A 17,569-nucleotide genomic window follows, 5' to 3' on the forward strand; every position below is an offset into this window, starting at 1 on the left:
GCCCCCCTTGGTTCCGGTGGGGGCCCGGCTGCGCGACTTTTTTCCCAAATGGGCCGAGATCACGTCCGATCAGTGGGTCCTGGAGGTGGTGCGGGACGGTTATGCCCTGGAGTTCGCCCGCTCTCTGCCGGATTTTTTCCTCGCTTCTCCATGTCAGACTCCTGGGAAGACGCTGGCGTTTCGCCAGACCCTTCAGCGCTTGCTAGATCTCAGGGCAGTAGTTCCGGTGCCCCCCCCGGAGTGGGGCACGGGCAGGTACTCCATTTACTTTGTGGTGCCCAAGAAGGAGGGGACTTTTCGGCCCATCCTCGATTTGAAAGGGGTCAACAGGGCTCTCAAGGTTCCCTCTTTCCGTATGGAAACGCTGCGGTCGGTCATTCTGGCGGTTCAGCCGGGGGAGTTTCTCACTTCTCTCGATCTGACGGAGGCCTACTTGCATGTTCCTATTCGGGCCTCTCATCAGCGTTTCCTGCGCTTTGCGATCTTGGGTCGGCACTATCAGTTCTGTGCGCTTCCCTTTGGGCTGGCCACGGCTCCCCGGACGTTCACCAAGGTGATGGTGGTCGTCGCGGCAGCCTTGCGGTCGGAGGGCATCCTGGTACACCCCTACCTGGACGACTGGTTAATTCGGGCCAAGTCGTTGCAGGAAAGCTCCCGGGTTACGGCTCGGGTGGTGGAGTTTCTCCGGTCGCTGGGCTGGGTGGTCAACCTTGCCAAGAGTCGGTTGGTTCCGGCTCAGCGTCTGGAGTACCTCGGGGTGCTGTTCGACACCTCCTTGGGGAAGGTCTTCCTCCCAGAGGCCCGGGTGAGCAAATTGCAGTCTCAGATTCGCCTGCTTTTGGCGTCCCGGTGTCCTCGGGCGCGAGATTTCCTCCAGGTCCTGGGGTCGATGGCGGCGTCCCTGGACGTGGTGAGGTGGGCGCGGGCCCACATGCGTCCTCTCCAGTATGCTCTGCTCCGGAGGTGGTCTCCCCAGAGGCACGGGATGGATGTTCCGGTTCCCCTGCGAGGCTTGGCGCGCTGCAGTCTGCGTTGGTGGCTCCGGACCCCTCACCTAGTTCAGGGGGTGGGTCTGGATCTTCCGCGGTGGACGGTGCTCCTTACGGATGCGAGTCTCCTGGGTTGGGGGGCCCAGTGCCTGGGTCACTCAGCTCAGGGAACCTGGTCCACGGAGGAGGCCTCCTGGTCGATCAACGTGTTGGAGACCAGGGCGGTCCGGCTGGCGCTGTTGGCTTTCCACTCCCTTTTGTTGGGCAAGTCGGTCAGAGTCCTGTCGGACAATGCCACGGCGGTGGCTTATGTCAATCGTCAGGGGGGCACCAAGAGCACTCTGGTGGCGCAGGAGGCGGCTCGGCTCATGGTTTGGGCGGAGTCGCATCTTCTGGACCTCTCGGCCTCTCACATTGCCGGGGTAGAAAACGTTCAGGCGGACTTCCTCAGTCGTCACTTCTTGGATCCGGGAGAGTGGTGTCTCGGCGCCGAGGCGTTTCAGTTGCTAGTGCGTGCTTGGGGGCAGCCCCTGATGGATCTGATGGCTACAAGTGGCAACGCCAAAGTACCCCGCTTCTTCAGTCGTCGCAGGGATGGTCTGGCCGAGGGTCTGGATGCTCTGGTCCAACCGTGGCCAACGGAGGGGCTGTTGTATGTGTTCCCTCCTTGGCCATTAGTGGGCAGAGTACTGCTTCGCATTGTTCGCCATCCGGGGCTGGTGGTCTTGGTGGCTCCGGATTGGCCTCGTCGTCCGTGGTATGCGGATCTGGTGAGGCATCTGGTGGCGGATCCTCTTCCTCTGCCTCTCGGGTGCGATCTTCTGACGCAGGGTCCCATTCCCATGTTCGACCCGTCTCCCTTTTGTCTTACGGCTTGGCTCTTGAAAGGGGCCGCCTGAGTAAGAAGGGATATTCCGACAAGGTGATCTCTACACTTTTGGGGTCCCGGAGGCTTTCTACCTCTCGGGCTTATGTGCGGGTTTGGCGTCTTTTTGAGGAATGGTGCCGAGCGCGGGGAGTGGTCTCCTTTCGCGCTTCTCTGCCTAACATTCTAGAGTTTTTTGCAGGATGGCCTGGATAGGGGCCTGGCCTGGTCTTCTCTCCGGGTTCATCTGGCGGCCCTGTCGGCTTTTCGGGGGCTGGTGACAGGTCAGCGTTTGTCAGCCATTCCTGATGTGATTCGCTTTCTTAGGGCGGCCAAGTTGATCAGGCCTCCCATAAGGCCCTCGATTCCCTCTTGGGATCTCAATCTGGTTCTCTCTGTTCTAGTGCGCCCTCCTTTCGAGCCGTTGGATGGCTGTTCGTTGAAGGACCTTACGCTGAAGTCGGTCTTTTTGGTGGCCATTACTTCCGCTAGACGGGTGTCTGAGCTACAGGCTTTCTCTTGTAGGGCTCCCTTCCTGGAGTTTTCGAAGGAGCGGGTTGTTTTGCGGCCTGTTCCTTCCTTTCTGCCGAAGGTAGTTTCTCCTTTTCATGTCAATCAATCGGTGGTCCTCCCGGTCTTGGGTAGTCGGGAGGGTTCTTCTGAGCAACGACAGCTGCGCAAGTTGGATGTCGGTCGGGTCCTCCATGCTTATGTGCAGCGGACCCGGGATTTTCGGAGCTCCGATCATCTCTTTGTGCTTCTGGCGGGTCCTCGTCGGGGGGCTGGCGCTTCTAAGGCTACTATTGCGCGCTGGATCAAGGAGATGATTGCTTCCGCTTATCTTCTGAGTCAGAAGCCGGTTCCGGAGTTTCTCAAGGCTCATTCCACTAGGGGTCAGGCGGCTTCTTGGGCTGAGTCGTCGCTCGTGCCTCCGGTGGATATTTGTAAGGCTGCGGTTTGGTCCTCCTTGCATTCATTTGTTCGGCATTATCGGGTAGATGTTCAGGCGCGTCGGGACGCGGTGTTCGGTGAGCGTGTTCTGGTATCGGCCCTTCGGGGGTCCCGCCCGTGAGAGGGACTGCTTTGGTACGTCCCATTCGTAAAGTTAACCTCTACTGGTCTGGAGAGTGCTAAAGAAGGAGAAATTAGGTTCTTACCTGCTAATTTACTTTCTTTTAGCTTCTCCAGACCAGTAGAGGTCCCCACCCTGTCTGTTGTTGTTGTTGTTGGGGCTGTTGCGCGGGCAGTTTTTTGGTTTTTGCTGCGGGTTCTAGTATTTTTCTAGGGCCGGGGAGAATTGAAGAACAGCGGCTGTGGCTCGGCTGGCTTAGCTGGTGAGCTGTGGGGACCTTCTTCCTTCGGGAATTTCTCCTCTGCATTTTCCAACAGCATTTTTGGGTATGTTATTTGTTACTCCTTTCGGAGTATTGTTTTTTCTCTCTGTTGTTTTCCAGTTCTTGGTTCTGCTTGGCTATTCGGCAGACTGAGGGAAGTAGAGAGGAGGGGCTAGGATATACTGTCCCAAAGTTTTGTTTTCAGTCTCCACCTGCTGGTCATGATTAGATATATACCCATTCGTAAAGTTAACCTCTACTGGTCTGGAGAAGCTAAAAGAAAGTAAATTAGCAGGTAAGAACCTAATTTCTCCTTTTTAACTAAAAGTTGGGGGGTCGTCTTATACGCCCAGTCGCCTTATACGCCGGCAAATACGGTATATACATGCACCAGCTTGAATATAGAGTGGCTTTCTGAATGTGGTGTGTGCTGTTAATTGTGTGGCAGGAAAGTAATCATGAGTTCTGAGGAGAAAAACTAATGCCTAAATCTCGCAGGAGAAAGAAGGATATTCATCAGAGGCATGAGATGCTTGGAAAAGAGATGGCTCAGGGGTGATATGATAGAGGTCTATAAAATACTGAGTGGAGTGGAAAGGGTAGATGTGAATCACTTGTTCACACTTTCCAAAAATACTAGGACTAGGGGGCATGCGATGAAGCTACTAAGTAGTAGATTTAAAACAAACCAGAGGAAATATTTCTTCACACAACGTGTAATTAAACTCTGGACTTTGTTGCTGGAGAATGTGGTGAAATCAGTTAGCTTAGCAGGGTTTAAAAAAGACTTGGATAATTTCCTAAAAGAGAAGTTCATAGGCCATTATTGAGATGACTTGGGAACTCCACTGCTTATTCCTAGGATAAGCAGCATAAAATCAGTTGTACTACTTGGGATCTAGCTAGGTACGTGGGACTTGGATTGGCCACTGTTGGAAACAGGATACTGGGCTTGATGGACTTTCGGTCTGTCCCAGTATGGCAATTCTTATGAGCCTTTCACATACTCGGGTTATATTTGGCCACTGTGCAGGTGATTGTTGCTCCCCAAGAAGTAGCAGGATGTTGTCAAAGTTAGTTGTTTTCAGTATGTTATGATTTGATTCATTTTTTAAGGTTTTTTTTTGTTTTGTTTTGTTTTTTTCCACCTTCCCCTTTTGTTCTTCCAGTTCAGTCAGAACCAGCTTCAAATCTGGTGCCAGTAGCCATCTCTCTCTTTCCCCTCTTTTTCTCCCCATGCCTATTCCTTCTTCCCCCAACATACTGTCTGGTCATTGCAATGACAGTCCTCGGCTCTGAGGATCATGCAGCAAGGTTCCTTCTGGGCCCTGAATCCAGCCATTAGGTATCACTCTGGAGCAATGACCATGACTTTCCTCAATAAGTGGTAAATACTGCATCTGTAATTGTAGGAGCTGATTTAGTATTCTAACCAGAGACCACCTGTGTGGCAGTGCACATCTGGCTGGCTTTTGAAGTTTTAACACATGGAATCATCGTAGGCTTCCCCCCCCCCTTGCTTCTGCCTTTTAGTATCTCTTCACCTAATTCTTAAGAGCATGTTCATATCTTTCACTAAGTATCTGATTTGGTATCGCTGGCTACACTAAAAGAATTCGTCAGCTTTTGTGTTAAAATTTAAATATTTAATTTAAGACGAACACCTGTCGGATGCAGTATATTCCCACTGCCAGTTTTTAGCAGTCATTGTTGATTTTAATGACTGAAAGAGCTTTTTTTTTTTTTTGCCTTCAAATAGTTTTGAACAGATGGCTTGCTTAGACATTAGCATTCAACGTGGAGAATTACATTCCAGGCCTCCGTAATGTGATTAACTCTGACATCGGGCATAGGAGCATCGAGCAGTTATATTAAATCCTGTCCCTAGCGCACTGTGTAGAGAACACAACATTAAATGTACCCAAAATGAGGGAGACTTTGTGAGACGCTTTCTAGTAGATTTTGTGGCTTTTAAATGTGTGGTCTGCTGCAACCCAAGTGCTTCGTGATCTGTAATGATCCTAAGATTGCTCATCACTACAAGGATATGACCCAGTCAATTTGTAAAATTAAACTGAATGCTTCAAAAACTAAGCTGCTTTGGGTTGGATCTAGATTAGTTAATCTCCCTGCTAATATTGCATTGAAATCAAATATTATATTACAACTTGACTTCACTTCTAGAGTTTTGGGTATTATTCTAGATTCCTCTCTCTTTTAATGACCAGATAAATTCCTTAGCAAAGAAATGTTTCTTTAGTTTGCGCATGCTGAGGAAAGTCAGGGTACTATTTTATCAAGAACATTATTTATTACTGGTGCAATCCACTGTGTTGGCCCAGTTGGACTACTGTAATTCTATTTATTTGGGTATTAAACAAGGCAGTTTAGATCATCTGACTATTAATCTTGCCAGGTACAGGAGGCCTAGAATAACCTTGGGGTAGACTTCTGCAAACGGGTAATACAGGCGGTGGTTGTTCCCTGCCTGGATTATTATAATAGCCTATTCTATAAAGCAAAAAGGAACCTACTTCCCTTTATAGAATGACTACAAATGGCAGAAAACGTGCACATTAAAGCACGATCACCCTAGAGCTGGTGTAAATGCCTGCACTTAGATGTGTATTGTTGTGCTTTGTCCAAACTCCACCCAGTGGTATTCTATAAGAGGTTATTTACATGCGTGTATACCGTATTTTCACGCATATAACGCGTGCGTTATACACGATTTTACAAACTGTGCATAACCATGCGCGTTATACGTGTGAGCACGTTTTACAATTTTTTTTTTGCATTCTGATCTGGCATTCCCCCTGCGAACCGGCATCCCCCCCCCGCGATCCTACATCCCCCCAGCACCGCAAATATAACTCTTACCCGATTGGGCACCGGCACCAGCACCAATGCACAGCATGTGCCAGTGCCCGTGCCCGAAGATCCTCCCTCGTTGGTTTGGTTTGGGCTGGGCTGGGCCGGGCGGTGCGAGAGAGATCCTCCTTCTTCCTCTGCCGGGCTGGACTAGGCTTTGAGCATTTACGCATGCTCAAAGCCTTTTGGTCTCGCTCTCTCCGAGATTATCTCTCCGAGATTTGTGTTCCCCGCGCGCTACACCCGTGTGCGCGTTTTACATGGGTGCCCGTTATCTACGTGAAAATACGGTAAGTGGCTACTGATGTTAAATGGTGGTTTTTCTATTTTTTAATGTGCCTTCCTGCTACCTAAAGCTAGACTGCTCCGTATACACTTACCCCTATGCTGTGGAGTCTTGTCCTGTTCTGACCAGTCTTTCTGGGATTTTTCTCTAGTGTTGGATACCAATGATCGCTTCCTGCGGAAAATCACAATTGGGCAGTCTCCAACCGAGAAGGGCCACTCACGATCGGTACTTAATTCTCCCTTTCCTTATTTAACAAAATCCAGACATATAAAAAAAAGTGCTCAAGTACTAAAGTAATCTTCACCTCTGCAAAGAACTTCATTTATGCGCTACATTTTCTCACTGATTAAATAAAAGTGAACAGAGATGTGAAGAACCAGTGCAATTGTGAACCGTCTTGTTTTTAGTTTGAATGTTTTGTATGTTTTTTTTCCAGAATGGGGTTTTCAGGCTACAAGGGGTGCAGGAATCTCTTAATCTTGAGGCATGAGGCAGAACTGCAGTAACTTGCAGCATGGGGTGCACCAAGGGCAGGATGGGGTGACAGTTCCCCCAGGTTCAGGGCGCTCGGGAGTGTTGGCGTGATTGCGGGTCTGCCTGCACGTGGCCGTCGGCTCCGCTGGTTCCTGCCTCCTCTGACGTAAACTTCCTGTTCTGGGGCAGGGGACCAGCTCAGCCAGTGGCCGCGCACAGGCAGCCCATAACCCTGCAACTGATCCATGTACCTTCCCACTGCCTGGAGGAGGGGGTGCTCCACCCCAGGTTCCTGCCCCACCAGGAACGCCACTGCCTCGCAGAATCCTAATTAGGAATTCTAGCAGTCAGGGTAGCCATGCATATAATGGATTCTTTCCCTGTTTGAAAAGCATATAAAGTATCTTGTGACAATATATCTGATATGCTCAGAAAAATCATAGGCACATGCCAGAACTGGTGCCCCTAAAAACCTGCACTCTTCTGGGCTTTTTATCCAGTGCCCATCCACACTTGCATTTCAGCCATTGTTTTTCCATTTTCTCAAGAAACTTTATACCCTGGGTGACTACCTCTCTCATACACGCCTAGTTATGGCCCTAATAACTACTTCGGCCATTTATTGATTAATAAATTATTCTTATGATCAGATTCGCCCAAGGCGGTGGTGGTACAATAGACACTGAATTAAGTATGTCCTCTTTATATGACAGAGAGCCCTAATGTAAAGGTACAGGCTTGAACTGGTTTCTTAACTTTTCACCTCCCAGGCTCAGTTTGACATCTCTGTGGCTAGTGAAATCATGGCCGTTCTAGCTCTCACCAGCAGCCTGGAGGACATGAGACATCGACTGGCTAAAATGGTCGTGGCTTCCAGTAAAAAGGGAGAGCCAGTCACGACGGAAGATTTGGTAAGAGGAAACGCACAATGTCGCAGACCCTGACAACACAGCATTTGGCTTAGCATGTTTATTTAGCTCCTTGGAGTAATTTAAAGACAACCCCTCCCTTACTGTGAAAAGAGACATTTCCCTACTTGTGTTAGAGGGCTGTGATCGAAGCACTTCATGGTATGTGATGAGTATATGGGATCGATGAACGTCATTAGGATCATTACTACTTTTCTGTATTTCATCACTGTTCCTTTTTAGTAGTATATTATCCTTGGTCTCCGCTGCATTTATTACAGTTGAAACATGCACTAACTGAGCTGCCACTGCTTTCTGTCTTAAATTATCAGCTTCCTTGTTTTATTACTGTTTTCTCTAGCTTTCTTTTTTTTTTTCTCATAACTGATTTTATTTCTTGTATGTTAACAACTTTCTTAAGGCCAGTACACTGGCTCAGTAGCAAGCATTGTACATTGCCATGTGAAGAACCCCCTGTGGGGCCTATCTGACCTGGGGATGCTATAAAGCAGTGTTCTTCAGTACAAGGCTCGTGGAACAGTGGTGACCTTTGGGGTGGCCCTTGTAGTCACTGGTCTTGCAAAGTTGGGTTTTCCCAGCAGCAATCCAGACAGCTTCTTCCAGCCACCCCGGGGGCCTTCCCTCTACTGTTGCCGCATGGGATGAACGCGCAGAGGGAAGCCAACAAGCATTCCGTTGAACCAAATTTCATTCTATAACAGGTTGAAACTGGAAAATGGAATTGCCCTTGTTTTCCATTCTACCACCTTTTTTAAAAGATCTAACCTTGGAAAATACATCATAACCCTGAGGACACATTTGTTTAGGGCAGGGGTGTCAAAGTCCCTCCTCGAAGGCCGGAATCCAGTCGGGTTTTCTGGATTTCCCCAATGAATATGCATTGAAAGCAGTGCATGCAAATAGATCTCATGCAGATTCATTGGGGAAATCCTGAAAACCCGACTGGATTCTGGCCCTCGAGGACTGACTTTGACACCTGTGGTTTAGGGGAAATATCACCCTCAACTAGTGCTGCCTGATTCAGAAAAAAAAAATTTGATTCGATTCAACCTATTGAATCGATTTTCCGATTCGATTCGATTTTCCTGCCCAATTGGGTGGTTTTTTCCAAACATTCTGGTGGGTTTATTTTATAGCCTCTTCACCCCCTTTGCCCTCTCCTACCCACACTGGTCCTGTGGTATAAACAAAATAAACAAACAAAAAAGTCTTTTCCTCTCTCTATTAAATCCTAGCTCATGTTTGCGGTCCAACACCATCTCTGGAAGGATACACATTTCAAATCTGACACATTGTAATCACAAAACAGAAAATAAAATTATTTTTCCTACCTTTTGTGTCTGGTCATTTTTCAAATCTTGTTGGTCCCATGTTGGTTGTCTTCTGATCAGGCTTTCCTTCTTTCTTCTTTCTCCATGCTAACCATCCATCTTCCATCTCTTTCCTCCCCTTCTGTTTCCCTTTCCTCCCCCGGAGGTTTGGCATCTTTCCTTTTTTCATTTCCATCCCTCCGCAGCTGCAGTGATGGACCCCACTCTCCATTAGTCCAGCACCTCTCCTCTGCTTTTCTCCCCCTCTTTTTTGTTTGGTCTCTCTCGTCCCTTCACTTCACCCCAGGTCTGGCATCTCCCCTCCCCTCTTTTACTCCTTCCTCCTCCTCCTCCCTCTGCACAGGCCTGCTTCCCCACCGCCAAAGGAACTCTTCCTCCTCCTTCCCCCTCTGCACAGGCCTGCCTTCCTGCCCTGAAGGCCTACTTCCCGCCATGAAGACCTGTTCCTCCCACGAAGGCTTGCTCCCCCATGAAGACACTTTCTCTCTTCCTCCCTGCACGAAGACCTGCTCCCCCCGCCGTGAATGAACGCCTGCTCCCCCCGCAAGCCTGCACCTTCCTCGCTCTTACCTCTTTAACACTAATAGGGCAGCTTGCAGGCTCGCTGATGTTATAGCGATCCCTGCAGCTGCCATGGTCCTCAGCGGCACGTTCTCTCTGCTGCAATCCTGCCCCTAACGTCAGAGCAGGGGCAGGATTGCGGCAGAGAGAACGTGCTACTGAGGACCACGGGCAGCTGCCTGCAGGCTGCCCTATTAGCCTAAAAGGAGGAAAGAGCGGGGAAGCTGGGGGAGGCCTTTCTGACAGACCCTCTCCCCTCAAGCAGGAGCAGCAGCGGATGGCCAGCAAGAGGCAGTGCTGCAGCTCCTGCTTTAGGAAGGCACGGGTGAAGGGTCGGTCATTGAATCGGGAGGCCAATTTTTTAAAAAAATTGAATCGATTTGAATCGTGAATCGGGCAGCACTACTCTCAACCAACCAACCAACTTTCAGTAATATGTAGTAAATCCAAACCCTGTTGAAGCATCCAATCATTTATCAGAAATGTCTTTTTACTCATAGATCTAACATTTATCATTCCAAATTTACATGTACTTGTATACTTTAGAAATATTCAATTACTGGTATAAGTAGTCAAGACATGAGCCCAAACTCCGGCATCCAGCAAACGATCTTGGTCTTCTGCTGGAAATATATAATGTAAAATAACATAACAGATTTATAGACTGCATAACCATAAATTCAATGCAGTTAACAAAAAGCTATGAAGATACAAATTATGTTAGAAAAAAACATGATAATCTAATTTGTCAGGAATTCAGAAAAGAGAAAAGTTTTTAGCAATTTTCTAGTGGACGAAAATCTTTATCATAGAAAGCTGCTTGGTATAAGAGTATATGCTCATGGTATTTCTTACTTTTGCAGCCCTTAGCTGATGGAAACATAAAGAGGGCGTGTGATTTTCTGCTATTCTTATGTGACATTATAAGCAACCTGTCAACTAAGTATAATGGAGCTACTCCAAAGGCAGCTTTGTAGCATAGACGTCCTAATTTGAAAATCACACGAGCCTCCACTGGAAGCCAATGCAACTCACGATAATACGGAGTCACATGATCGTACTTCTTCAAGCCGTAAACTAATCTCGCTGCCGTGTTCTGAACCAAAGTCAGTCTAACCATATTTTTCTCACTGCTCGTCAAATAAACTATATTACAATAGTCTAATAGACCCAGAAGTAACAACTGAACTAAGATTTTGAAAGCAGCAGCTTCAAAATAGGATCTGATGGTGCGCATTTTCTATAGAGTGTAGTATCCCTTTTGGACCACTGCATCTATCTGGTTCCTCATGGTCAAATATTGGTCGAGAACAACTCCCAAAATTTTAATTGTTGGACTTATTGTATATGATGTTGAATTGATCTTGATTATTGGTTCAATGGTAATCTTTTGTGAGGAAACATAAAAAAAAAGGCTTTGTCTTGATTCAATTTCAATTTGAATTCCTGCATCCAGGACTCCATCAAATTCAACACTATCTCTATAAGTTGAGCACTTTTGGATAAAGCTGCACTGCATGGAATGACTATCGTTATATCGTCGGTGTAGCTAAACAACTTTATACCAAGGTTACTTAAAGAATGGCCCAATGCCGATAGATACACGTTGAAAAGTGTTGGAGAAAGTGGAGAGCCCTGGAGGACTCCACAGGGATTTTTCCAGAAGACAGAAGATGTGCCATTGAAACTGACCTAGTATAATCTTGATTCAAGAAATCCTTTAAACCAAGGCTGCCCAAGTCCGGTCCTTGAGATCTACTGGCAGGCCAGGTTTTCAGGATATCCACAATGAATATGCATGAGAGAGAGATTTGCATACCAAGAAGGCAGTGCAGGCAAATCTCTCTCATGCATATTCATTGTGGATATCCTGAAAACCTGGCCTGCCAGTAGATCTCAAGGACTGGACTTGGGCAGCCCTGCTTTAAACCATGAGAGCACTTTGCTCTAAATTCCTAGTGCATCTAAGTATTCCACCAGTTTGTTATGGTCTACAAGCTCAAAAGCACTATTCAAATCAAACTGAAGTACCTGCTCACTACCACCCTTGCTCAAAATACTATTTAAATGGTCTAATAGAGTGGCTAACAATGTCTCTGTAATAAAGTGGGTTCTAAAACCTGATTGGGAGTCATGTAACAAGGAATTTAACTCTTAAGTATTTTGTTAATTGAATTTGCACCAGCCCTTCCATGATCTTTATAAAAAATGGAATGGACGCTATCAGTCGATAATACAGACCGGTATAGGGATAGATCCCCTATGATAATATGAAAAGTGCATCCTACCTCAAGTCTGTCCAGTTGCTGCAGGGTTATGTTTTTAATCATGGGAGCAGCAGATAGTGGTAGGCGGGAGAGGAGATTTTTGGTTTCAAACAAAAATGCACTAACATTTTTGGCTGAAACCAAAGCACGGCCCAAACAAAAACAGAAATTTGCTCATTCTCTATTTCATAGCATGTTTTACTCAGATGAATTGCTTTGAAATTGACCCTCTTACACCAGCCTACAGCAGGCCAAGATGAAAGAAAATTAAACTTGTCATAAGGCAGCAAATAGAATATACAAGAAACAGTTTAATAAAGAAAGGAGATGATATCACAAAAAGAAAAAAGTTATCTGTAACCCTTGGAACTGAAGGGTTTTATTTGGTGATAGTGGTGGTGATATTTCCTCAAATGATTTTTGATGCACTTCAAGCTGGTTTTTCTCTTGGGTCAGAACAATCATGGGAATGTGGTTCTGAATCCTGTGGATATGTCCTGAATGAGCAGCTTCTAATACTGCTTCCCTAAATTTTCATTTTCATTTTTTTTCAGGGGGTTAGTGGTGCTTTGGCTGTGTTAATGAAGGATGCAGTGAAGCCTAATCTCATGCAGACATTGGAGGTAAGCCTTTCTTCTGGATACATGGCTGATTCTTCAAGCAAGGAGGTTGACTTGAAGGGTAGCATCATTACATTTTATCAGGAGACCCCCCAGATGTGTTCACAGCTGATACCATCTTTCCCTCCAGACATTAGAGGCAGAACTGTTGGGTATGACTAGCCATGATAAAGTGAGCCTCCAGTTCGTTGTCTAGGCCTGAGGTATACAATCTCAGATATTTATGATAGCACACTTCCTACCCTACATCCTGTGGGTCTTTAATCCTCCACACCCCAACTCCTCACAGAATCTTTGTGGCCTGTCCATAGATACGACATCAACAGATTCTGGGCTGAACTCACTTCAGCTACTGAGAAGCCAGTTTGAGCTCACAGGCTTCACCCCACCTGGCACGTGGAACCCCCAGAAAGGGTGGAGACCGAGTCCTTGGCCCATGCTTGCTTCCTCATGCAGTCTTTAGGAGAAATTGGATGTCCAGGGCTCTTCTTCCACCCTCATCAATTACAAGGCAATCAGTAGTCCCTAGAATGTCTGTAACTATAAAGCATAATTGCTTGGGGAGGGGGTCTAGGTGCCTTTTTGTGGAGGTCTTCTGGTAAATTAAGTTGAACGTTCTTACCCTTTCCTTACCATGCCAAAAGAGTAGAGCAGGGGTCAGCCAATCCCAGATCATAGGACATTTGTATTACTTCTGGCCTACCACTGCCTGTTTCTTCTACTTCCTTTGCTGCCACCCGTGCCACAGTGAAAGCAGAAACAGGAATGCAGTAATGCTCCTGGTCACTGCAGGCCTCACCCTCACAGCCCTAAATGTCTGTCTTTGACATTCCTGCCTCTAATTACAGAGGTGTCATCCACTGGTAAAGACAACAAACAGTGTAGGTTCTATCAAATTACCAGTGTCATGTGTATTGATTTTCTAGTATGCTTTTTTTTTCCAGCAAATGGAATCATCATAACTACAAAAGAAATAACACGGTATCAGTAATTTTGATAAAAATCTTACTATAGGGCTAATGAGATAGGGAGGGGAAGAGAAGGGACCCTCACACTCTATTCCTCGAATCACACTTCCAGACTCAGTCATGGTTCTTGATATGGCACCTTGTCCAAAGCTTTTACCCACCCCTGGTGTAGAGGATCTGTTTTTAATGGAAGCTGCTGTGAACTGAACACACAGTACAGAGGCTCCTTTCTGGTTATGCTTTTTTTTTCCCCTCCTATGCTATACTGGTTTTTTCTCGTCATCCCGTTTCCTAAAAACTGAACTTGGCTCATACTGGTCATGTGCAGAGAGGCTAACAAAACCCAGCATTTCAACATTCAGGGATAGACTGAGGACTGTAACTTTGCATCTTGGTCTTTGCCACTGGTTTCATGAAAGACCTGAGGTTCTCTTGCCTTGTCCCACAGTAAGCATGTAATCATTTCTTCCATTGTTTGTCTTCCAGGGAAATCCAGTGTTTGTTCATGCAGGTCCTTTTGCCAATATTGCACATGGCAATTCTTCTATCCTAGCAGACAAAATTGCACTGAAGCTCGTTGGCTCGGAAGGATTTGTCGGTAAGTCTTTTAATTTTCTCCTTCTTCTAAAATTCACTTCCTAGCTTACAAGTAGTGATCAGCTTTGGTGTCCACTTACTCCACTTTTTATTCTGTCTACAGTAACTGAAGCAGGGTTCGGAGCAGATATTGGCATGGAAAAGTTTTTTGACATCAAGTGTAGATACTCGGGACTGCGTCCTCATGTGGTGGTTCTAGTTGCCACTGTAAGAGCTCTTAAAATGCATGGTGGTGGGCCCGCTGTAAGTACCAGTTATGTATGTCTCTGAGCATGAGATTCATAGCACCAAATGAATAGTGTAAATTTTGTTTGTTTGTTTCTAAATAATGTGGGCTTGATAAGAGAGATGGCGCACTTGATTACTCTAAGCATTTTTCTAACATACATCATGTGATTCTGAAGTTCACTCCGTTAATTATGTGATTGGAAGCAGAAATGGGCCCAGCTCAGAAATGGACTTCACAGTTTCAAAATCACAAAAGGAAATGGCTTCACAAATTCAAAAGCCACAAAGCCTAGTCAGTGTATCGAGATATTCAAGGACAAACCTCCAATTTTTCCTCCTCCATTTTATAACAAAATAATGTTAACAGGAAGAGATAAGGAGACCAGGAAAAAAAAGTAACATAGCAAAAGTACAGGAGCCCACCAAACATCACCACTGGCCACCATAAGTCCCATGCACTAAAAGTAAATTGAGTTTTTGTATTATCTCTGCCAGACAAATGGGTTATGTCTCCCTGCCAGCAGAGGGAGACAGAAAAAAAAGCACAGAAGCTGGCTTCATCTTGTTTGTACAAGATCCTTTATCTGAAATTCTTGGGCATGTTTCGTTTTTTTTTTTTTAATTCTTTGGTTTTCAGAATAGTAATGTTAAGTCAGAAAAAGATAGACCATAAGACCATAAAATTGCCACCAAACATCTTGTACTGCTTACTCCCCTCCCTCCACCAGATAAACCAGCTTCTTTCCCTGGGAACAGATCTGTCTCTTCTGAAAGCCATGGCCAAAACTGTAAACTTCCATTTCTAAAAACAGTTGACTAAAAATGCATTTGGATCCATGTTACCATTTGAAGTGAAGTAATAGAGGAAGGAACTAAAAAAAAAGGGATAGTACTTATGGTTTATACTGTTTGTTCTTTGTATCAGGTCACAGCTGGAGTACCATTGCCAAAGGAATACACCATAGAGGTAAACCTGAATATATATATATATGTTTTAATGTTATCTTTTTATTTTCCAAAATGCACACAATACAAAATACAAACAGAAAAAAATACAAACAGACACTGCAAATAATACAAGTACAACTAAACCCATCCCCCCACAAGCTTCTCCCCCCCACCTCAGGGCCCCCTCTGATATCAAAATATACCTCACTCCACTGTTGTAGTACACAAACCATGATGCAGAGAATCCAGGACAAAAGGTCCAATCCAGTGGTCTAAAAAGGAAAAATAATTGTCCAAGTTTAGAGTGTAAACCTGGATATTTAAACCATATGCCTTACAGATTTGGATGTTATAGGCATCTCTTCAAATTGAATGCATGCTTTCATTCCCCCCCCACCCCACAATTTATGTATTGTCAATGAAAACACAATGTGTAGTAGAATCTGAGCTCCAGACTAAGTCTGGATCTTGAATCAGATGAAGGATCTTTTCTGAGCATGCAACATCTACCTGGGATGAGATTGAAGTAGGACTTTGACCGGAGGAATGTAATTGGACACAAACCTCCAAATCTGAACACTTCCAGGTTTTAGATTTATTGCAGTGCTGGTCTAGAGCAGTTCAGGTAGTTTGAGCACTATCTGGCTGCATTGAAAAGGCTCCTCTTAAAATTGAAATAGGCTTCTGGAAGAGATTGCGGGGGGGGGGGGGGGGGAGGTCAAACAGTAAGAGTAGGGATAAAAAGATGCTTCCACTTGGTATCTTTATTCGCAAAATTGTGTAACAGACAAAATGTCTCAAGATGACTAGTGTTTCGGCAAGGTGGGGTGGCATTGTGGTTCTTGGCTGAGAATGAGGAAACTCACTACCCGTACAGTGTATCAGTAACTGCTGCATTTTTTTTTTTTTTAAAAAGCACCTAAAAATGTTGTACGTGGAAAGCAAAAGAGTTCAGTGAACAGTCTCCCTGCAGACTGTGAGATAGAAAATGATATAGGGACAAATTTTCCCCATTCCTGCAGAATCTCTCTATCTCTGTCCCATCCCAACAAGCTCTGTCCTCTAACACTTTAAAATCATAAGTGTCCGAGCCTTGCTCAGTTAAGCTTGTTCAGTTAAGGCAGAGCTTGCAGGAATGGGACAGAGACAGGGACAGAACTCACGGGATGGGGATATTGAGATCCCACAAGGACAGGGACAAATTTGTCCCTGTGTCATTCTCTACTGTGAGTGTCTGCTATGTTGCTTCTGGTGCTCTCACAGTCTAGTTCATTGGCTTGTACCCATTCTGAGGGAACTGAATGTAGCATGTGCATTACACAATGTCCATGTACACCAGGGTATTGCAAACTGTGTGCCTCCTGAGATTTCAGGTGTGCCACGAGACACCGGGGAGGAGGAGAGGTGCTGGCTGACTGCCTATAGGACATGCCTCTCGCGGCGAGAGGCATATCCTGTAGGCAGTCATACAGCACCTCTCCTCCTCCCCGGGGTCTCGCGGCACACCTGAAATCTCAGGAGGCTCAGGACTTGTCTGGAGGGCCTTTGCGCATGCATGACATCATTGCGTCGATGGCTGCGGACCTCTGGATGCCTCAAGCCGCGGACAGTATGTTTAGTGTGCCGTGGCTCGACAGTTTGCGAGACACTGGTGTACACAGTGTGGAAGTGAGAACTGCTAACTCTTTTTAACGGCTTTTAGGTGACTAGCTGCAGGGCTCACATAATCATCCTGACTAATTTTTTAATTTCTTTCCTTTGCCTGAAGTGTATACGTGCCATGTACATTTAGGGGTCCATATTCAGCAAGGAAGGCGCCTTCCTGCTTAAACCACATGGAACTGACTTCTGATATTCAGCAACACTTAAACAGGCAGTGCCACTGAATATCTGCTATGGCACTGCCCGGTTAGTGCCAGGGCAGTTCACGGTCAGAGCTTGAATTGAGCCAGCACTTAACCAGTTAGTGAGGATAGTGCCTGCTTAAAAACCATTGACTGCCACACAGAAGATAACCAAGAGGTCAGGTAGGGTTGGGGAACTGGTGGGGGGAGGGGGGATTGCTGCTTTTGTTTTATTGTCTATCCTCAAATGTTGTATTTGTTGGATGCTGGTTCTTTGGATTTTGTTCTGTTCCTTGATGTTTATTGCTTAGCATTCACAATAAAAAAAGATTTGAACATAAAAACCATTGACCGCCATGGAATGACTATTGGGCCCTTAAAATACAGTATACAGTGGTGCCTCACACAACGAACTTAATTGGTTCCAGGAGCAAGTTTGTTATGCGAAAAGTTC

General features: G+C 45.9%; 1 protein-coding gene across 1 annotated transcript in view; it reads left to right on the plus strand.

Annotated features, from left to right (window-relative positions):
* The window catches only part of MTHFD1 (methylenetetrahydrofolate dehydrogenase, cyclohydrolase and formyltetrahydrofolate synthetase 1), a 152,139-nt gene that overhangs the window by 97,426 nt on the left and 37,144 nt on the right, over positions 1-17,569 (plus strand). Inside the window, exons 17-22 of the mRNA XM_033951846.1 lie at positions 6,497-6,573; positions 7,593-7,733; positions 12,465-12,533; positions 13,985-14,096; positions 14,199-14,338; positions 15,249-15,290. Coding sequence (XP_033807737.1) covers positions 6,497-6,573; positions 7,593-7,733; positions 12,465-12,533; positions 13,985-14,096; positions 14,199-14,338; positions 15,249-15,290 — 581 coding nt within the window. The remainder of the gene's footprint in view (positions 1-6,496; positions 6,574-7,592; positions 7,734-12,464; positions 12,534-13,984; positions 14,097-14,198; positions 14,339-15,248; positions 15,291-17,569) is intronic.

Source organism: Geotrypetes seraphini, chromosome 7 (genome assembly GCF_902459505.1).
Source record: "Geotrypetes seraphini chromosome 7, aGeoSer1.1, whole genome shotgun sequence".
In the NCBI taxonomy this organism is placed as follows: Eukaryota; Metazoa; Chordata; class Amphibia; order Gymnophiona; family Dermophiidae; genus Geotrypetes; species Geotrypetes seraphini.